This window comes from Piliocolobus tephrosceles, chromosome 7 (assembly GCF_002776525.5).
Source record: "Piliocolobus tephrosceles isolate RC106 chromosome 7, ASM277652v3, whole genome shotgun sequence".
Lineage (NCBI taxonomy): Eukaryota > Metazoa > Chordata > Mammalia > Primates > Cercopithecidae > Piliocolobus > Piliocolobus tephrosceles.
In genome coordinates, this window is record NC_045440.1 from 123,033,001 (window position 1) to 123,055,875 (window position 22,875).

Consider the following 22,875-nt stretch of genomic DNA (forward strand, 5'->3'; position numbering starts at 1 on the left):
CCAGGGCCACAAACCATGTGACTGATTCTGTGAATAAGCACAAACAAAACCAATCTTAATAGTCACTCCAGCCTAAATGTTAATACTAGTTTTAGGGCAACTGACTCTTAAAAAAAAGGATAAGACTTCTTTTTTTCTGTCATGTTGAGTTCAGGCAGTCTTCACATCACTGTTAACCTCTGAAGTACCACATTCTTCTGGACTCAAAGCCAAGGTCAACGCACCAGAGTTTTCTAAAACTTGCTCAGCCGACTTTCCAACCAAGGCACTGAAGGCAACCTTCAACTCAGACCTGCCCGCCACAAAGCTTTGGAACAATAGATAAACTTACTTTGTCCTGACGAGTTTCCGCAGCATAATGATCCATTCTATGTATTTTTCTTCTTCTTTTCTTTGGAGGAGCAACTGGTCTTTCCTGTCTCCTCTTAGGGGCAACTTTCCTCTTAGGTCTCTTAGCCGGAGTAAAAGGTGAGCCATAACTACTCTCCTGTACTGGCGGATAGAGATGGCTGGACTCAGAAGTCGTCTGTCCCTCTGAGTCAGATATAAAGCTTACACTTTCCCATCTGGGATCAGCAGAGTCTCAGTTAGAATAACTAAGTCTCCTTAAATGAGAAAAAATTGGAATGAGGGATGGATGCTTAGAGGAACTCCATGGAGAGAAGCCTCCTAAATTGATGTTGATGCTGCTGTCACAGCTTCTTCACTGAGAACACGAATCCAATTCAAGAAAATCTAGTCATGTGGGTTTCTTTTGGCTGATATTTATGGATGTATGTGAAGGTGACGTTAGACAAGCTCTGTATTCCATAACCCCTGCATTAGGGAGACTAGTTTTTGGTTATGAAAAGCTCTCCATTTATAAGAACCAAATTAAAAGTAGGCCAAATACTAGCCACTTGGTCATTTCAAGATGACAATGAGGTTCATGTAAGTGTTTCCAATTCAGAATCTGACAGGTATCTTTCTGTTCACGCCAGCAAGTATGTCAAAGCAACTGTCACCTTCATTGGCAAGGATCCAGTGAAAAATTTTAAAACCAAGGATGGAATGAAACATAAATAATAAGCAATCCTCCTTAATCATAAATGTACTCCCACAAATCAGGATTTTCAGCAGGAGAGAACTCACTGACAACTGAGGTTTTTAGTACAGAGGAACTATAAGTTAAAGTCTCTTTTAAAATTAGGTAAAATCTAAAAAGTCATCAAAAAGTCATCTCTTTTTTGTCTTGGTATATACAGACCAAGAAAGAGTCTACTTATGCTCTTGCTATCAGAACCCTGCTTTTAAGGGGAGTTGCCTGTTATGGATTTTGTTTTGAAAATCCAGAGAGCAGTAAAGTCGACACATAAACTGAAGATAACCTTTTGGGATTTCCAAATGCTGGAGGAAAAACAGGCCCCTGATTTGCTGATGGTGCAAAGGTGAATTAAAGCAGCAAGCCTTGCTGTCTACCTCACTGACTTCTCTTGGGAGGACTGTCTTGAGAGCCATTCAGATGCAGGAAGGGGCAGGAGGAGGAACAATGTTAGTGTATCCAAGAAGGGGAACATCTGCCATGCGATTTCACTGTTTCCAGGGCAAGCCACGGCAAAGGCACTTCTGTTTCTGTCTCATCCTCTCTCTCCGCTACAGCGATCAAAAGACAGCCCCAAAGACTTTGGTTTTGTTTGTTTGTTTTTTAATGCTCCTAGTTTTAGGCAAATCTCCATAAGAAAAGCAGCAAAAGTAAAAGAGGATTTTCCATTTCATGGTCACTGAATACATTCTGCTAGCATTCAAGTCGGCCCATCAAACTCTATGCCATTTACAAGAGACCTCAACATTCCAAAGACTCCAAAGGTGAGCCCTTCCAATTGCAGCAGGTTAGAGGAGCAGAAGAGTAGGGTTTAGTCACACTGGGTTTTCATCCAGTGATTATATTGCATGTATTTCCTTCTTCAAATGTTAGAGGTAGATGAGAGCTAGGTTTTCACTGACCAGCCACTTTAGCCTGAATTTAGAAATTTTAGCCTGAGGTTATTAAGAGGATGGGAGGTACAGGTGCAAATTTCCCTGCATTTCAGGATACTTTGCCATCTGAAGGTAGAGACTAGCCAGCCAAAGCTCTGACTCTAGGCCCGGAAGAGCAGCCGAACAAGGGGTCACAGAAAAAGCATAGAAGGTCAAAAAGAAAAAGATTGCGCCAATAATCAAAAGCAAGCATATTTTTTAACATTCACCATTACACTCTGAAACCAGGAGCAATACACCATTTCTTGAAGCTATTAGCTCAATGTTTGGTCATCTCATTTAATAGCTTTTGAGAATCATCCTGAAAAAATGTGTACTCAAATATTTAGCAAATAAAGCACAAATTTCAACTGAATTCATCTTATTGTAGCATATAGCATTTTGCTAGTGAAAATCATTTCAATGAAATTTCAAATATGTTATTTTCTTATATGTAAAAGATATGTTACTGATTTTAAAATAATCTTTCAACCAGTATGTTATAATCTTTTCGTGTATAGTAAGTGTAAATAATGATATACAGGTAGGCATATGGGATACATAGGTATATAAACCAATTAGCTTACAATAGAAGAGAACTTTTGTTGACTTGCTTTGGTTTCATGTTTTAAAAGTGTAAACAATTTTGTTTTTCTTTCAGTTAAAACAAGATTCCTAGAACCAGATGAGAAATAATTGAAATCTGAAAATATCCTTTCCCTTATGAGAAGAAAATGACCAGGTTATCAGATTACCATTACTGAAGATATACTCCAAGATACCCAATTGGAATGAGGGATGGATGAGTTTACCCAGTAGACATATGAAAATACCCTAGCTGCAAGAAGTAGTAATACTGAAAAAAAACATAACATGAATACTTTCAACTCTTAATTCAAAGGTACTATAGGAAAAATCTCTGTTTATATATTTATGAGCAACCCTGGGCATAGAAAAATTATTATAGGAAATTAAAGCATCCTGTATCCTGCTTCATTTATTCCTACTCAGTACTTTCAAAAAAAAAGTGTTTGTTTCTTAATTCACACAAACATATACTTTCATGCATGTAATCGTAACTGAACTACACATATTAGAAACCCAAAGATGTTTATTGATTAAGAACATTTATCATCAAGCCATATAACTTTTAAGGTTTCAGTTATACCTCACCTGTATTATTAAAAGCCAACTTTTGCCATAAATAAAATGTTCTGTATAATTTGAACATAGTTATTAACTGACCACTTTGCTTATCTCCTGGACTGAAGGAGGGTTAAATGGTTCCATGGAAGGAACTGTGGTCTAGGAGTTAAAAGTTCTGTGGTGCTGTCTTCAAATTCTCTACTTAGCAGTCAAGCGAAAGTACCAGAGCCCTACTTTTAAAAGAATGGCTATACCAATCCCTGTTTTGCTTACCCCACAGGTTCTTTGAGGGGATATTATTACCCCAGAAGTCAAACTTTTAAGTAGGGAACGTGGAACTGCTTAGGTGTTTTGTTTTGTTTTGTTTTGTGAACATTTTGATAAAATGTGGTTCGTTTTGTTCCCTTTAGGTGAATCTCCAAGAAAGTCACCCTAAAGATAAAATAGCCATTCTTCCTTCGGTGTTCTTTACCGGCATCATGCATGCAGATGTTTATCTCATTTTATCATTTGTTTCACAATCATACAAGACGGGTTAAACTTCAAAGGGACAGAAAAAGAGCATCTGACTTATATAAGTTTAATGATTTAAGACAAACTAAGAATGGTTTTACGTAGCTATTAGTTACTAGTGCTTAAATAAATCACCTCTGTATTGATGTCAAAGCATTCAGAAACACTTATGACTCCTTGGTTACATGCTGCAATTTGTCAAAAATACTTAAAGCAAGATATGTTTACCTGTATCTCTAATTCATCTGAAAACAATGAACTTAATTATAGTCAGCAGTATGCTATGGGTTACTGGGCTACTTAAATATTTAAAAATACGTAAAAGTTTAGACTTGCAAACTCCATCATTTTTTACTATCTATGCTGAAATGTGGGAATGTTTCTAGCCATTCCTTTCCCACCTTCTGAATTTGAAATTATACTGGATACTACCTTACAGATTGCCTTCCACAATGATGGCTGAGTGTTTGATAAAAATATGTCACCCTCGGCTGGGTGTGGTGGCTCACGCCTATAATCCCAGCACTTTGGGAGGCCAAGGCAGGTGGATCACCTGAGGTCAGGATTTCGAGACCAGCCTGGCCAACATGGCAGAAACCTGTCTCCACTGAAAATACAAAAATTAGCCGGGCATGGTGGTGCACGCCTGTAATCCCCGCTACTTGAGAGGCTGAGACAGGAGAATCACTTGAACCTGGGAGGCGGAGGTTGCAGTGAGTCAAGATCGCACCACTGCACTCCAGTCTAGGTGGTGGAGAAAGACTCCATCTCAAAAAAAAAACAACTCACCCTGCTCTGAATAAGCAGATTCCTTCAGCGGTATATTTCTCTCGAGAATTTACGTTACTTTGGGGGATGATGAATATGTTCATATCTTGAGTGTGGTAACAATTTCACAGTATATATACCTCTGCCAAAATGTATTAAATTCAAAAGGGTCCATTATCATAACTTATGCCAGGTTGACTGTATTATATCTGCTAAGGTTATTGGAGCTGCTGAGCTGATCTACCCTCTCTAAACTGCCTAATCATTTAAGGGTGCTGAAATTCATTTACAATGTTTTGTATTGTAGGTTTCATCTCAAGATTTTTTTCCATGCCTATCCCATTGAAGGCAAATGCCAACCCTTCCTGATTTTTCACCCTCCAACTGACGCCCACAAGACTAGAATATACCCCATTTCCTGTTAACATCAAGTTCAGGATATATTATTATTTAAATATCAAAGCAATCTGCAATGAAGCTCCTATAAGAGAAACGGGTAGTTTTAAGATTTTCAAAAAAATATTTTTAGTCTTGTAGTTATTTGACTTTGCATAAACCTTGTAGATACAAACATCCATCCAGACTTTATACAAATCCTGAAATAAAGTCAGTAGGTCAGGGAGCCCAGGGCCAAAGGTTCTTCTCAGGCAGATGCTAAACCACTAACCTCAGGGCCAAAAGGGCCATATTTGTGTCCAGAGAAATCAGGTTGTTCAGAATAGAAGGCATAGACCGAAGGCCTATAAGAAAATTGGAAGGGTCAGAATCTCTCCTAAACCACACGTAACAAAAAATATCACATATTTTAAAAAAACACATTTTTAAAAAATGTTCTCAAGTTTAATTTATCCTTTAACTACTATTCATATTAGCATGGAAAACTTTTTTTTCTATTGTTTCTATGACCACCACCCCATCTGTGGTAACTGCCTGGAACTACCTTCAGGACTCAAAAGTCACAAAAGAAAACTTGAACATGTACTCAAGTCCTGGACCCTCCAGGTAACAGAGCCTGGTGGTAATTCACATGGGCTGTGCAATCCGAAGCCTGAAAGAACAACTAACTCCATTATAGATAAGCGTCTCTCTTGATATTTCTGCAATCCTTGGGATGCTGCTGGTTCATTTATCAAAGCCAGAAACTCCCTTCAGCTCTGCTGTAGTGGACAGAATTAATAGCTGCAGTAATCCAAGTAATTAAATGGACCCAATAACCAAAGCCTATTGTATCCTTCTTAGGGAAGTAACACTTCAGGCTAAGAACCACAAAACTTTTAATTCCAAACATTGGCTGTGCTTCTATTCCACAGTCTAGTGTTTCATGCAATTCTAAGTTAAGATGGAAATGTACTGAAGAAAGAAGAAAGAGAGAAACAAATACCTCTCACTGTCTGGCAGGGTGAGCCACTGCAATATGGTTAATATTCTCCGCTCGTGAGGGATGACACTGGAGGGTAAAAGCAAGCAAAGTACGTTGTTAGGTTTCATTTCCACAAACTCAAGCCTGATGAGTGCTTGCTCTTGCACCCAGGCCAAATGCTCTCTATTTACCACCATCTGTTTTCACTTCATTTGTAGTAAAAGGCCCTCTTTCGAATTAGCGTTTAAACTACTATTTCCATTTGCAACATATTACGTTGCTCAACCTCTTCCACAGAAGACTACACTGGAAACTCTGATTCACAGTCAAAATGAGGAACCTGTCTTGCTAATCAGAAGGACCCTGGTTTCAGAATCATTGTCGTTTATTCTGTCGAGCCTTTATCTGCGGCCATAAAGGGGTCAGTACTTACATCCCCAATCCGCCTCTTGCTGGCAGTGTGACCTCTCTTGACCTCTTGGTCTCAGTTTACTCATCTTTACTCATTTAGTAAGATAAAGCTAACAGCAAAGGACACTGTACAGCTTGGTTGTAAGGATGAGATGAAACAAGACAAGGAAAGGGCATGTCCGGTGCCTAAGACACAGTAAGTTCTTTAAAAACATATTTTTATTAATGATCATAATTAGTCATCATTCTGCCTCTAAATAACGGTATGACTTTAGAAATACTATCTAACCTGAAACTTTAAGTTCCTCCTCTATAAAATAATGGGTTAGGGAAGGTATTCTTGCCATTTTCTTGCAGCCCTATAAAAATCTACCAAGAATAGGCTGGGTGCAGTGGCTCATGCCTGTAATCCCAGCACTTTGGGAAGCCGAGGCAGGCAGATCACCTGAGGTCAGGAGTTCAAGACCAGCCTGACCAACATAGCAAAATCCCATCCCTACTAAAAATACAAAATTAACCAGGCATGATGGCACATGCCTGTAATCCCAGCTACCTGGGAGGCTGAGGCAAGAGAATCACTTGAATCTGGGAGGCAGAGGTTGCAGTGAGCCAATATTGTACCATTGCACTCCAGCCTGGGCAACAAGAGTGAAATTCTGTCTCACAAAAAAAAAAAAAAAAAAAAAAAAAAAAGAATAGGCACATATAATTAAGCGACTGACAAAAAGGGTATAATCTTCATCCACAATGACTTTTGTGTTTAAGTTTCTTTCCTCTGTCGAAATATAATTACCCTAAGTCTGGCACTAGCTTTAAGGGCTCTGAGGGCTCGCAGCTAACAGGACAGTACTGCATCCCAGGCTGAGTTACATTAAGATGCTCACAAGCTGAGAGATATCTTGAGTCAGGGGAAATTCATCCACTCTTTCCCAACAGGGAACTCAAAATGCGTTTTCACTCACCCATCCAAGACCAGGCTTTAGAGGCATGTTCGTGATGAATTCAAACTAAAGCACAAGTGTAAATGTGGTCAGGAAAAATTATTGTGGAACATTGGTGAGCCATTTAAACTTTTACTCTCGGTGGACATGAGCAGTGAGAGAGCTGGGAGAAGGATAAATCCTCAAGCAGGGGCTCTCATCAAGTGGTATCTCTGCCACCCCCATCACCACCCAGCTTACAGGGATTTGTCATTCCCCAGGCATCCTCTCTTTCTGGAACTATCACACAAGACCAGAAAATCATGTGTGCCATAAAACGAGTCCAAATTTAAACATATCCCAATGCTATTGGATAAATGTGACCCTGTTCATTACATCCTGTAATTGAATTAGAAATAGGCAGAGCAAAGCCAGGTTAATCACTTAAGGAATTTAATTCTTCAGCTTTAGAAATCCTTTCTATCTAAGCAAAATAATTGCATACTTTGAATTCTTTCCTAAGTTAAAAAAAAAAAAAAGTGAATGCCAGAGCCTTTTCATTTTACCTTATTTCACTACCTGCCTAAAACCTGCTTTATTTTACGTAATTGGTGTTAAGCCACAGAAATGGGGCCCTAATGAATCCACTTTTAATACTAATGGAAAAATACAAACTAACAGAATCTGTGTCAAGCTCAGAATGCTCACCCCTGAATGCCCTCATTGGATGGGGTACTTGAACAATGGTAGACAGGGAATTAATAAGCACCAGCTATGAGGCCAGAGTGCTTGGGTTTGAATCCTGACTCCAGCAAATGCTGGTGATAAGACTAGGCAAGTTATCTAAACTTTTGATACCTCTGGAAAACAAGGACAATAATAGTACCTATCTCATAAAGTTGTTGTGAAGTTGAAAAGAGAATACGTCTAAAGCATTTAGAATAGTGCTGGGCACATAGAAAAGGTTTAGAAAAATGTTAGCTTTTATTGTTATATACTGAATTTATAGGTCCACGGAGATGATATAGTCATTCACAAAATATTTGTTAAGGGCATATTGGGTTTAAGGCATTTGTGTAAACATAAATAAAGATATTCCTACCAAAAACACTATTATGGAGGAGTCCTCATTTTGCCTGGAGAAAGATAAGCAAGCTATTATTCTTTTCTGGGCAGGAGCTGATTGTGTTTGTGTTAAGAGAATAAGATGAGGATGCTGGAGGTCTGAGTAGCCATTCTACCTCTGACTTTAGATGCAACATTTAACCTCTATCGCGCACTCTCGTTGTTGTTGTTGTTGTTGTTGTTGTTGTTGTTGAGATGGAGTCTTGCTCTCTCTCACCTAGGCTGGAGTGCAGTGGCACAATCTCGGCTCATTGTAACCTCCACCTCCCCGGTTCAAGTGATTCTCCTGCCTCAGCCTCCAAGTGGCTGGGACTAAAGGTGCCTGCCACCACGCCCGTCTAATTGTTATATTTTTAGTTGAGACAGGGTTTCACCATGTTGGCCAGGCTGGTTTTGAACTCCAGACCTCAAGTGATCCACCCGCCTTGGTTTCCCAAACTGCTGGGATTACAGGCATGAGCCACTACACCCAGCCTCTAATCTCTTAAATGAGGAATTGGGCAAGGTTGTCCCTAAGTTTCCTAGGAGTTCTAGGTTATCTTTATGAAATAACCTCAGAGACCAAAAGGACATGGCCCTTAGCCAATAGTGTTTCAAATATTCAAATACAATACACAGACAGCACAAATAAATCTGACCAAGAAAGAGCTAAAAAAGAAATGGGGTACATGTTGCTGTCTTCACCACCACTGATTGATGGAGAATTTGTCGTGAGACCAAGTATATTAGACATGGTCCAAAAAAAAAAAACACAAAAAAAGACTAAAGTATTTACAGTAAAGGGGAGCAAATTACCTTAAGACACATATAGCCCTTGTCTAGTCAATGTTGAAAGACAGAATGTGAATAAGAAAGCAAATACCATTTATTAGTTGTTCTCTATGTACCCTAATAAGCGTTTTATGCTGTTTTATTTTATTTATTTATTTATTGAGACGGAGTCTCACTCTGTCCCCCAGGCTGGAGTGCAGTGGTGTGGTCTCGGCTAACTACAAGCTCCACATCCCGGGTTCACGCCATTCTCCTGCCTCAGCCTCCTGAGTAGCTGGGACTACAGGCGCCCACCGCCGCCAGCTAATTTTTTGTATTTTTAGTAGAGACCGGGTTTCACTGTGTCAGCCAGGAGGGTCTCAATCTCCTGACCTCGTGATCTACCCACCTCGGCCTCCCAAAGTACTTGGATTACAGGCGTGAGCCACCGCACCTGGCCTGTTTTATTTTTGAGACAGGGTCTCACTCTGTTGCCCACGCTGGAGTGCAGTGGTGCCATCTCAGCTCACTGCAGGCTCAACCTCCTCAGGCTTGGTGATCCTCCCACCTCAGCCTCCCAAGTAGCTGGGACTATAGGCATGTGCCACCATGCCTGGCTAATTATCGTATATTTTGTAGAGACAGGGTTTTGCCATGTTCCCCAGCTTGTTCTCAAACTCCTGTGCTCAAGCGATCCACCTGCCTCAGCCTTCCAAAGTGCTGAGACTACAGGCATGAGCCACCATGCCTGGCATAAGCATTTTAAATATGTTAGCTCATTGCATCTTTGCAACATCCCATGATGAAGATACTACATATATATATTATATATAAATATATATACTATATATAATATACATATATAAATATATATACTATATATATAAATATACATATATATATATTTTTTTTTTTTTTTTGAGACAGAGTTTCACTCTTATTGCCCAGGGTGGAGTGCAATGGCATGATCTCAGCTCACCAAAACCTCTGCCTCCCAGGTTCAAGCCATTCTCCTGCCTCATCCTCCCGAGTAGCTGGGATTACAGACATGCGCCCCAACGCCTGGCTAATTTTTTTTTTTTTTTTTTTTAGGAGAGACTAGGTTTCTCCATGTTGGTCAGGCTGGCCTTGACTCCTGACCTCAGGTGATCTGCCCGCCTCAGCCTCCCAAAGTGCTGGGATTACAGGTGTGAGCCACCACACCTGGCCGAAGATACTATAACTTTTATTTGAAGATGAGGACATGGATTTGTTCAGAGATTAAATCACTAGTCCAAGGTCACCAATCTAATAAGCAGCCAAGCTGGGATGAGAATCAACGTAAACAATCATACATAGTCGGAATGAAATACTATCATTAAAAAGCAAGACTAATTCTAGGTTGCAGTACAGAACCATGTTAAAAACATGGCCTTCAAAGTCTAAGTCTATGGTTTGAATCAGGTTCTAAATTTTTTTAAGTTTTCAGAATATACACTGTGTAGATTTCCTTGACATATATATTCTCTTAACTAACTGAAAGTGTGATCCTATTTTTTAAAGTTGTAAAATGCTTCAAAAAAAAAGGGAAAAAAAATGAATCCAAGTCACTTTCAGAATACAGAGATAAAATAATAGTCTGAGAAGCAAATGAAAGCTACAGACATCTTTGGAGCATACAAAAGCCACCTTCTTATAAGTGGTTTCAAATGGGTGGAGAAAATTGCCATTCAAAACCAGAACACTAGGCCTTTTCAATGAGGCTTTGCAGCAGTTTCAGGGGGGCAAAGGTGGGGACTCAATATTAATTATGTTGTTGGCTACTCTCCATTCTGCCAGGCAAACATGTTACAGAGCAGAAGAAATTACTTCTATAAGCATCTATGACAGTCAAGAGTTAAAGAAATGTCAGGCATAGGATAACATTGGTAAATCAACATGCTGTTTATATTAAGCAGTATCATTTCTAACCTACCTACACTTACTTTTCAACTCACAAACCTCTTTAAAAAAACAAAAAAAAGAAAGAAATCTTTTAAAGAGACGCTCTGTGCTAGATTCAAATCACCAAATCCGATTTCAGTTTAGCCCTTCAAATCTGAAAAAGCTACTTTTATTTCTGATTTTAGAGAATATAGACAGTACCGTTCTGGATTAATTTGAGCCTGCGATGGCTCTCAGCACACTGCTATTATAGAATAGTCAGATTTTTGTTAGGCATAGAGGCAAATATGGAAACAGCTTTAGGTGGTTAAAAAAAAAAAAAAAGATGGAAAGAACATCTCAGTGGGAACAAAATCCCCGTGAAAGTTGAAACAGATTCCTTTTCTTACTAAGGAACCTTAAAAATCATCAACATGTTGGTACTTTTATTAGGTAAGATTCATCTTAAGTCTTAGGAACATTAACTCCTTAATCCCCCATCCCTTCTTTAGCGATGGGAAGGAGCCCCATTTTCTTATTAGAAAAACCCTGGAGTTCAGTGGGAAAATGAAGTGAAAATAGAGGCTTCCCCTTGGTCTCCCGTCTGGAACTTTCAATCTCTAGACCACTCCATCGGCTCCCCAGAGGCCTGAGATCATCTAGATTTTTTTAAGTTGTGAACCAAAATAAATAAAATATGTTCTCATATGTTTATAGAAAATGATAAGGAAAGCCACTGCCATAAACAGTCTAAGAGAAATATACATGTCCTAGATGGCAAGTTACCAAAAACCTATAGACAGGGATAGAAAAATCTAAAGGACATCCAGAAGGAGGAGAGACCATCCTACTTACATTCTGTTAAGAGAGGATGGGGCCGGGCACGGTGGCTCATGCCTGTAATCCCAGCACTTTGGGAGACACAGGCGGGTGGATCATGAGGTCAGGAGTTTGAGACCAGCCTGGCCAACATGGTGAAACCCTGTCTCTACTAAAGATACAAAAAATTAGCTGGGAGTGGTAGCAGGCACCTGTAATTCCAGTTACTCAGGAGGCTGAGGGGAGACTCGTTTGAACCTGGGAGGCCGAGGTTGCAATGAGCCGAAATCACGCCACTGCACTCCAGCCTGGGCAGCAGGGCAAGACTCCGTCTCAAAAAAAAAAAAAGAGAGAGAGAGAGAGAGAGGCAGGATGGAAAAAAGGAGAGCTGGAGGAGAAAGAGAAGGTAGGATGAGGCACAGAAAGAGGACCTCAGGAAAAAAAAAAAAACACCTGGAAGATTATTTTGAATTAGTAAATATTCAAAAATTCTATATTTTCACATTTAACTGAAACAAAATAAAAACTAAATTGATGTTTTATAAATTGAATCACAGCTGTCATTTTATAAACATTGACAAAATAAAGGTAACTTACACAGACCAAAAGAATGTTCCAGCTTTCACCCCTTGCTTGGTGGCTGTAATCCATAGCTAATGAGGAAAATATAAGCGGCTTAAAATGTGTTCTGAGTTTTGGTCAAAAAAGAAAAAGTTTTTAAAACACATTAGATCAGATATCTTATACTCTACTCACACCCCAACATAAATTTCCCATTATTTGCAACCACTTATTTTCACATCTGGAAGTCAGAATCATTATTTCCACAAATATTATTCAATATATTCTCTGCAAAAGCTCTCAAAAGCTCCTGCTATGATTCTAGTGACATATTTTTAAAACTCTTATTTTATCTCAAAAGCCTCTCTCTTCTGTACTTGTCTTTTCTGATCATCGTTTCGAACAATTAACTGATGCAGCAGAATTCTGCTCATCAAAGAACCCAAGAGTGTGCCATATGTTTCCTTTACTATTGAAAGACTCAAGGAGGAGTGCCCCAATTTGGCACCCAGATGTCAGAATTTTGGAACCCTGATTGTCTTGTTTTAGTTTAAACTAGATGAATGAGAAGGGGGAAGAAGGCTAATTTTTAATTTTGATTTTTCCTATATCTTTTACCTAGCCTTTTAGTAAATGTTATCTTAGAGGAGAGTTCCTAGAATAAGTTAAGTGAACCAAGCACTTCATTAAGGTTTTTAAAATATTCTTTACACCGTGTGCTATTGGGGAGGCATAAGATATAGGAGTTTAGAACCTGGGCTCTGCAACCAGACAGCTTGGATTTTAAGCCTTGTTTCTGTCACTTACCAGCCATGTAGTCCTTTGGCAAGTTACTTAGTATCTTTATGTTTCTGTTTCCTTTACAATGTAAATAATATTATCTAGCACATAGGATTATTCTAAGCTTTAACGAGTTAATACATTTAAAGTCCTTAAACCAGTGTCTTAACATCTGGCAAGCACTCGATAAATTTCCATCTTTATTGTTATGCAATAATGGAAATAAATAATCCAGTTATTCTAGTAACATTAAAAACAGCCTAAGATGGCAAGTGTCCCACTGAACAGAAGTCTATGAGAAGAAACCCCCTCACTTAAGGAAAGAGAATGGAAGCAAATAAGAGAGAGAACTGTGGTTTGCCTCAAACCAAAACAAAAATGATCTGGGAACTATAGCCAGCCCCTTTTCTGGTTTCATTGTCTCCAGCCTTTGAGAGTATCCTTAAAGAGTGACAACTTATGTTTTGAGGAAATGGGTAACTGGGAGGTGGAGAACATCCAGGAGCTTAGCCATTGTTTCAAAATCATCTGGGATACCTGCCCTGGGAAAGCTTGAAAAGGGTTCCAGACCCCTTGGAGCCTCTAGAAATCCTCAGCCCCAAATTCACAGCTACTGTAGCTGGCAGATGAGGGGTGGGGCAGGAGAACATACAGAGCACTCTTCAGTCTGTGGGTTCTGAGCTGCTGGTGAATTTCATCAGGCTGGGAGAGGTAGGGGTCTCATCCTATTCATATGGCTCTGAGGGACCAGACCTTCTTGGCCAGACTTTTGGTTCCCTGGGATGTTCGGAGACGTAAGAATCTCAGATTGCTCTGAGAGCCCTTCACTCCATTTAGCCCAAAGCTCTTTCTACTTTAAAGACAAATTCTGGCATCCTTCAGGAACCCCAGCCCAACTAGGGTTCAGAATGTGTCCTGGACTTTCATTCATTCTTGTTCCAGCACCTCCACCAGCAAGAAGATGAGCTCAAATGAAGTGCTGAACACACTGTAAAACCATGCCGGTTCCCAAAGAGGCCAGTTCCTTATATTAAGGGATCTATTTTCATACTTATTTTAATTGCACATACACAATCTTAGCACATTCAATATCCAAACAACTTCCTAGATGTACCGCCTTGCTATTTCCAAGGAGATTGTACTAGGCAATACTTGGCATCTATGAAATTTAAGATTAATATGGAGTTTCCTAAAGGAAAACAATTGTTTAATATAAATTTGTCAAATAATGACCCTGTACTTTCAAATATTATACTGTAGAATACATGCTGATGGTGGCATTATCAGGGCGACAGGAAGCTCTGACAGTTAATTTAACTCAGGGATCCTCAGGGAAAAAAGATCACTGAAGAGGTCTTAATAGTGTCAAAAGGAAGGAGCATTCAGAGTGAAAATGACAGGGTATGTTAATTATTATGATGGCAAGATTAAGATCATTTGTTCTTTATATTTTTCTGTACTTTTCAACAATTTTACAGTGACAATCAACTTATTTGTAATCAGAAAAAAAAAACTAACCAATTTTAAAAAGCAGTGTGTCTTAGAAGCATACAGTGTAAACCATGGAGGCAATTTAAAGGTAAAATTTGTATTTCTAAAAAAAAATCAAAAAGCAGAAAAATTCTGCCTGATTCCTGGTAAAAGTCAGGTTGACCACATTTTCAAAAAGAAAATTGAGAGCATGATCAGAAAAGTATAAAAAGTGAACAAAAAAGATAAAATACTTAAAATGAAAAGCACATTTTCTTCCCAAGGGGAGAAAAAAAAAAAGGCACTAAAATACTGGTCCAGAAAAGAAAAGTGAATACGAGCCAATAAGATTATAAAAAAGAGAGAGACAGAGACAGAGAAGCTTCCCAGTTCCTTGTTAATTCAGAGATATAAGTGTTAAAATTTCTCGAATTTGAATGCAATATAAATTTCTTCAGAGGGTGGTTTAAAAAAAAAAAAAATCAGGCCAGGTGCAGTGCCTCATGCCTATAATCTCAGCACTTTGGGAGGCGGAGGAGGGCAGATCGCCTGAGGTCAGGAGTTCGAGACCAGCCTGGCCAACATGGTGAAACCTGTCTCTACTAAAGATACAAAAATCAGCCAGGCCTTGTGATGGGCACCTGTAATCCCAGCTACTCAGGAGACTGAGGCAGGAGAATCGCTTAAACCTGGGAGGCAGAGGTTGTAGTGAGCTGAGATCGTACCACTGCACTCCAGCCTAGATGACAGAGCGAGATTCTGTCTTTAAAAAATAATAATAATAATAATCACAGCTAAAAAAATAAGCTTAAGTAAACACTTCTTCCTCTAATCCCAAAACTCCCTGCATTGCTTTCCTTTATCTGGAGGCCCAGCTTTCAACATTTGTGTCCTAGATGCTGCTTTGTGAAAAGGCGACAATCGGGAATGATATTGTATCTTGTGATATGCTATTTATCAGGAATCAAAAACGCTTCCTCTACAGGAACCAAGTGGGTTAAATATGAAATTCAACACTTTCTCAAATTCAGCATGTAGCTGTGGGAGAAAAGGAGAAGTTTGGAAAAAGAAAAATACTAGCCAAAAACATTTTTTCAAAAAACATAAACTACTAGTGTAGTCTTTCCAGCAGTTCCTCGAAGGGAAATCATTACTTTGCATTCAAAAGCATTGAGCTAGGATAAACAGAATTCTAGGAGACCAGGGGATGGGTGGGGCACTTGCTTCAGCAGATCAATTGCTGAGAATCAGAACACATTAAGGATGTGAGGGTTGGGGGAGGCAGCAGAAGAGACTGGGGCCCGATGCAGCCGCTTTCCACGTGATTAGGGCCAGAAGGAGGTGAGTGAGGAAGCTGTTGGCATGTGGCCAGGAGCTGCTGAGGCTGAGATGGAGTGCTGTCCTTAAGGCCACCTACCCTAGGGGAAGCACAGGCAAAACATGCCCCTGAAGGAAGCAAAGAACAGTTCCATCCAAAACACAACAGCAGAGCCAGGCTCTGGATTGGTTCTTCAGAGCAGAAATACACCAAGTCCCTATCTGCATGGGACCCACAGGATAAAGCAGACCTGTGAATAACCAGCTTCAAAAGGAGGTGGTCAGGCCGGGCATGGTGGCTCACACCTGTAATCCCAGCACTTTGGGAGGCCAAGGCAGGCGGATCACTTGAGGTCGGGAGTTCGAGACTAGCCTGGCTGACATAGTGAAACCCCATCTCTACTAAAAACACCAAAAAATGTATCTAGGCATGATGGCATGCGCCTGTAATCCCAGCTATTCAAGAGGTTGAGGTATGAGAATCACCTGAACCCGGGAGGCGGAGGTTGCTGTGAACCGAGACTGTGCCACTGCCCTCCAGCCTCGGCGACAGAGCAAAACTGTCTCAAAAAAATAAAAATAAAAAGAGGTTGTCAAATTTATGATAGAAAAAATATAGAAGCCCAAAGGAGAGTCACTTTGCTTAGTCAGAGCTGGAAATGCTGAGGGAAGGAAGGCCTCCTGGGGACAGACACTTCAGCTGCAATTTGGAAGAAAAATAAGAGGCTGGTAAGCAAAGGCGCCAGGTAAGCAGATCTCGCCCTAACTAGGGACATTAGGATACAGTACAAGGAGAAAAAAACTGCAGGTCTACAGTAGTATATGGAAAAGAAACAACAGAATAAAAAATAGGTTAAATGTTCCTGAAAAGAAATGTTGTCCCTTTATCAGGACAATAAAACAGATAAAAAGAGGTTAGCAATGACTTGTACTTTCCATCAAGTCAATCCCTTTTGGCCTGGAAAGTCACCCCTATTCTGTGTCATTCTTCTTCTCCTTGCTGTCTCTGTCTTAAACACACATTTCTTGCATTTTTACACTGCAGTCATTTACTAAAATGGTTTCTGTTCCAACTCATTGTATCACCGATACTGACAGAGCAACTCTAGAGGTCAAGCAACTTAAGTAATAAGAATGCATCTGCTGGACAGTTGCAGTTGGGATCACGCCTGTAATCCCAAGACTTTGGGAGGCTGAGGCAGGCAGCTCGCTTGAGCTCAGAAGTTGGAGACAATCCTGGGCAACAAGGCGAAATGCTGTCTCTACCAAAGATACAAAAATTAGCCAGGCATGGCAGTGTGAGCCTATAGTCCCAGCTGCTCAGGAGGCTGAGGTGGGAGAGTTGCTTGAGCCCGGGAGGCTGAGACTGCAGTGAGCCAAAATCATGCCACTGCACTCCAGCCTGGGTAACTATACTGAGACCTTGTCTCGTTAAAAATAATAATAATACATTAAAAAAAAATAACAATCTGCTTCCTTAAAAACATCTTACTCCAGAAATGCTGACTTCAGAGGACTTGGATCATGATGGAGTATTAGACTTGTTTCTCAAATCTCCACATTTAGTCAACTCCTAGGAATCCCATTCATTCCTCCCACTGCTGAGAATCCAGATTTAAACTGAACAGGGAACAACCCCATGGAAGTATCTTTGTATTAGAAATTGCAGGACCGTAGCAGAGAGAATTTCCAAAGAAACCAAGCCACTTAAGGAACTGCATTAAACTACGTATGAGAAATGTAGGGTCCTACAGCAAATGACTGCTTCTAATAAATGCATGCTGAGTATTAGCAAATTAAAAGCAGACTAAACTTTGTTTAATTGGCTATATCAAGGCTAAAAAAAAGATTAAATTAAATTATAAAAGATTAAATTAAATTATTTTTGGAAGATGCCTGGTGAGATTCAAATTTTCAAATGGCCATTGTACAAATGCCTCATCCCATCTACTAGAGTTTATGCTAGGACAAGAAGTGGCTCTTATTCACCATGTAATCTGACCCCATGCCATTTGGCTAAATGTCTTGCATGGTTTAGTCCCTCAGTAAAAATAAATTGAGTTTAATTTAATTATCAGTCTAAGATTTGTATAAGTATTTTCTCTTATATGTATAACATTTTATAAGACTTTTATAAATATTTTTTCACTGATGATTTTAAAATATAGACGCCTCTGAGAGGATGGTATACATGCTTATAGAATATTCATTAATTATTTTCCTTATAGTACTTTTAGTTGCTTATATTCTTATACTTTGACTAAAGTTTCTTTTTAATTAATTACTTTGTATTTATAACTGATATATAATAATTGCGCATATTTATGGGATACAGTGTGATGTTTCAATGTATGTGTACATTGTATAATGATCAAATCAGGGTAATTACCATACCCATAACTTTAAACATTGATCATTTCTTTTCAGTGACAACATTTAAAATCTTCTACATTGTTATTTGCTATAGTCACCCTACTGTATAATAGAAAACAACAATACTTTGTCCATATGTTTTTCCAATATGCCAAATTCCAATAAAATGTGCTTTTAAATTGTAGTTACTATGCTCCTGGGAATGCCTTTTTTTTTTTTTTTTTTTTTTTTTTTTTTTTTCTGAGACGGAGTCTTGCTCAGTCCCCCAGGCTGGAGTACAGTGGCGTGATCTCGGCTCACTGCAAGCTCCACCTCCCAGGTTCACGCCATTCTCCTGCCTCAGCCTCCCGAGTAGCTGGGACTACAGGCGCCCGCCACCTCGCCCGGCTAGTTTTTTTTGGATTTTTAGTAGAGACGGGGTTTCACCATGTTAGCCAGGGTGGTCTCGATCTCCTGACCTCGTGATCCACCTGCCTTGGGAGATGGAGTCTCACACTGTCTCCCGGGCTGGAGCGCAATGGTGCGATCTCAACTCACTGCAACCTCCACCTCCCAGTTCAAGCAATTTTCCTGCCTCAGCCTCCCAAATAGCTAAGATTACAGGCGTCCACCACCACACTTGGCTAATTTTTTGTATTTTTAGTAGAGATGGGGTTACACTATGTTGGCCAGGTTGGTCTCAAACTCCTGACCTCGTGATCCACCCGCCTCGGCCTCCCAAAGTGCTGGGATTACAAGCATGAGCCACCGTGCCCGGCCTCTCCTAGGAATTCTTACGGTGGCCATCTTGCCCAAGATGACAGAAACACAAGTCAATTTCACCACAAATCTTGGTCAGCATGAGGAGAGTACTAAACTTGGTCAGATGCGTCAACTTTGGGAGTTAGTGAGGAAACAGGTAAACAGAGTTGAAACAGAGACTTCACTTCATTGGGCAGGTTAACAGCATTTCCTCTGCTCTGCTTTTGCAGAAGTTAATGAATATGTGGCCTCGTCTTCTTCTGAGTCATCCTAACCCAGGGCAAACCTTATGTCAACAGTTGATGTAAGGTGATCCAATTTGATAAAATTACTATTTATCTCTAATCCATTCAGGTTCTTCAGGTAAGTTTGCTTCTATGATCAAATTAATATAAAAGACCCATTAGTGAAAGCTTAATGGAGCTCTAATTTCAATCATTTTGTTTACTCATAAAATATTCCCCTATCATAAACTTTGAAAAATCCACCCTGTCAACAAATTTCACTATGATCACACCCTAGGCCATTATGGACTTCTGGGACTCCAGCCTGAATAAAGACAGCAGAATCAGAACATCTATTATAAAGAAACTTTTCTGCAGATGTACAAGAAGTCTTCCAGTGTTTATTTTTTTAATAAAAAGCTCATATTTATCCTTGCATACTGATTTACCTATTATGCAATATAAATATTTTGATCACAAATGACCTTTTCTTAAAGTGAGATACCTTAAGAAAAACTTTCTATTTGTATTACTTATTTTGTCCATAAATTGCAGCAAACATTTCCAGGTACAAGATCATTGAGGCATGGTGGATACACGGATGTGTGCAGACACTGCTCACCAGTCATGCCACGGTTGAGTGCACAAAGTTCTCCCAGCCCTCTTCTCTAACCAGTGCTCCAGGAAGCCACTCAAATCCAATCAGAATTGGCATGAGATGGAACCACTTACCATCTTACTTCTACATGTTTCTGATTGCCTGTGTGCCCTGGGATATATGTTCCCAGGTGATTCTGATCTTTCTGGCCAGAAGCTTGTACACTTCAGCCCAGCTCTGCACATTCAACAACTGTGGCTTTATGCTGCTTTGCTCATGTCTGACCAAAGCAAGTTGTGTAACCATACACACGGTCACAGGAAAAACATTAGGTAGAAAGCCACCTACAACCCTTTTTATTTTCTGCCCAGTCATTTGATCTGAAGTAAATAGGGTGATTTCTTTTCAAAGTATTAATTTGCTATTTCAGTATCAAGGTAGGATTCTGCTTTTTGTATTTAACGTCCATGATTTTTAAAAAATAGATTAAATAAAAAAATTCATGAATTTACTGTGGATTTCAGTGAGTTCCCTTTTTTCAGCAAGTTTCCCTGTTTCTGTTATTATAGCATCAGGGCTAACATATTGGGGAAGTCATAGTCATGCGCTCCTCTTTTTCATTATACCCCTAAATCTGGGAAATCGATGAGATCTATTCTTTGTCAAAATGGTTCTGAAATTCACCTCATCGCCATTGTCACCACCATAATCCTAGGGAAGACATTCACCATCTCACACTTTTATAATCATAGCCTCACACACATGCACGTATATATACACACAGAGACACATACACATATGTATACATACATGTATATTCTATGTGCACATTTGTATGTATACATACATATATAAATATACAATATATACACATATATCCAGATACATATATACATATATAATGCATATATACACATATTTCATGTTTATATGTATATTAAAAGTATCAAAAGATGGAAACATTGCCAAGTATGAGGAAATTATATGCATTTTTTCCACATCTAACAAATTTGGGGATGAAATGTTTCAATACATGAACACACAAACACACACACACACACACACAATAAATGCAAAACTTACCGGTTGACCTCCCCACCATCTATGATTAAATTTCTCTCGCCCTCGCAGATGAAAAGTGGCATCAAATACAGGATCATACATTGAATTGCCAACAATTCCATGTGATTCTGGATACAGCCCCTTTTTGTAAAAGCAAATTTATTGTTAAAATAATAATACAATAATCCACATACATTAGTTCTAGTATAAATTTTCTTAGCATAGAAGGTTTTATAGAAATACTTAATTTCCAAAATTATGTAAGACATATATAACCTTCACTGTGTATCTGTTTGAGCAAACGTGAATAATATCTGCGGGACAAATTATAAGCCATCTGAGAAACTTGATATGATAAGAAATTTAATATTGGGGTTTTTTACTGCTATAATTTAATAAGATGACAATAATTTTCATTATTATAAATTAACCTTTAGTTTGGAATGTATACATGTGCCTCCAAAGAAGCTTCTATTTCTAAATACACTTTTCCTTCTTTCTAAATTCTATTCCTCCCCAAATCAATTTAAAAAAAAAAAAAGATAAATTATGTTTTAAAGAACGAGTGATAGAATTTGAAGTACCTAAAAACTAAAACATAGCCCTGAAGTCAACATTTTTATTTGCAAATTCAGAAAATAAACAATAGACCCTCTGGTATTTGAGAGAAGTTTAATGTATATGTTCAAACAGAACTGCACCTGAAAAAAGGTTTCAGCTTTAAAGTTGGAATGAAGTTCAATCGCCCACAAAGTTGTAAAAGGCATTTGCTGTGAACAAACGACCCAGATAAGATGGAAAACAGAAAGATTTTCTTTGAACACTAAGGAACACATTTTAAAAGTAAAGTCTCCCCTTTAAAGTCATTCCAGGATGAAATCGGCCCTTTGAACATATATCATTTGAAGAAATACTTACAGTGGCCAAAGTGTATAAGTTAGGAAAGGTTTTCGTTGGGTACACCGGCCTCATGTAGGGCGAATGTGTGCCACAAGACCCTGGAAAGAGAATTGCAAATATTAGAACAAGAGAACCAACAGGAATTGCTTATAGAAAATCCATTTTATAAACACTCAGACAGGTGTTGCCTTCACTTTTGTATTTCAAATAATAAAACACATTTAAAACTACGTGCTCATAGATCTCAAAGCCCACTGGTTACTGTGGAGATCCTGGATTACAGATGAGAACACAGAGTATGGAAATTACTTACTTAGTTTTTCAATATTAGGCATGACTTTGCTGCCTTTCTTCATGTATGATGCACGGAAGCCGTCCACAGAGAAGATGATTAATGGAGGGCGAACAAACCTTAAACAGTAACACGTTAAGCTTTTAGAAACATTATTGCCACAGAGTTGCCATTACGCCTAGTGATTCTCAATAATGGGAGCAATCACTTCCAAGAAAAAATTTCAGCCGGGTGCAGTGGCTTACACCTACAATCCCAGCACTTTGAGAGGCCAAGGCGGGCTGATCACCTGAGTTCAAGAGTTTGAGACTGGCCCCGTCTCTACTACAAATACAAAAATTAGCTGGGCGTGGTGGCGGGCACCTGTAATCCCAGCTACTTGGGATGCTGAAGCAGGAGAATCACTTGAACAGGGGAGACAGATGTTGCAGTGAGCTGAGATCGCACCATTGCACTCCAGCCTGGGCAACAAGAGTGAAACTCCATCTCAAAAAAATTAAATTAAATTAAAAAACCGAACATATTCATTTAACCATTTAACCACAAGCCAGTCATGATTAAATCAAGACTGCCCAACAAAAATATTCTGCCAGTCATTCATTATCTGAATTCTTGTGTATGAGATCTGTGAAGTTATGGTACAAATTAAAAAGTCATGAAACATTTCTGTTTTGTAACAAATAACACAGTGACCTGTTGTTATTCATTGGTAGCTTTTTTTGAGATGAACTATCAAGGCTGCCCTTTCTGCCTTGTTCTTCATGTCTGTGAAGATCATTTTTATGCCAGGGATGTGCTTCTTGGGATTCTCTAAATACTCCATGAGTGTATTCTCTCCCCAGGTGATG

At 39.2% G+C, this 22,875-nt stretch overlaps 1 protein-coding gene across 1 annotated transcript in view; it reads right to left on the reverse strand.

The window, feature by feature from the left end:
- The window catches only part of ENPP2 (ectonucleotide pyrophosphatase/phosphodiesterase 2), an 82,522-nt gene that overhangs the window by 39,208 nt on the left and 20,439 nt on the right, over nucleotides 1–22,875 (reverse strand). Inside the window, exons 6-11 of the mRNA XM_023224775.1 lie at nucleotides 22,049–22,146; nucleotides 21,754–21,833; nucleotides 20,857–20,976; nucleotides 12,307–12,362; nucleotides 5,804–5,869; nucleotides 5,090–5,162 (exon numbers count right to left, since the gene is read on the reverse strand). Coding sequence (XP_023080543.1) covers nucleotides 5,090–5,162; nucleotides 5,804–5,869; nucleotides 12,307–12,362; nucleotides 20,857–20,976; nucleotides 21,754–21,833; nucleotides 22,049–22,146 — 493 coding nt within the window. The remainder of the gene's footprint in view (nucleotides 1–5,089; nucleotides 5,163–5,803; nucleotides 5,870–12,306; nucleotides 12,363–20,856; nucleotides 20,977–21,753; nucleotides 21,834–22,048; nucleotides 22,147–22,875) is intronic.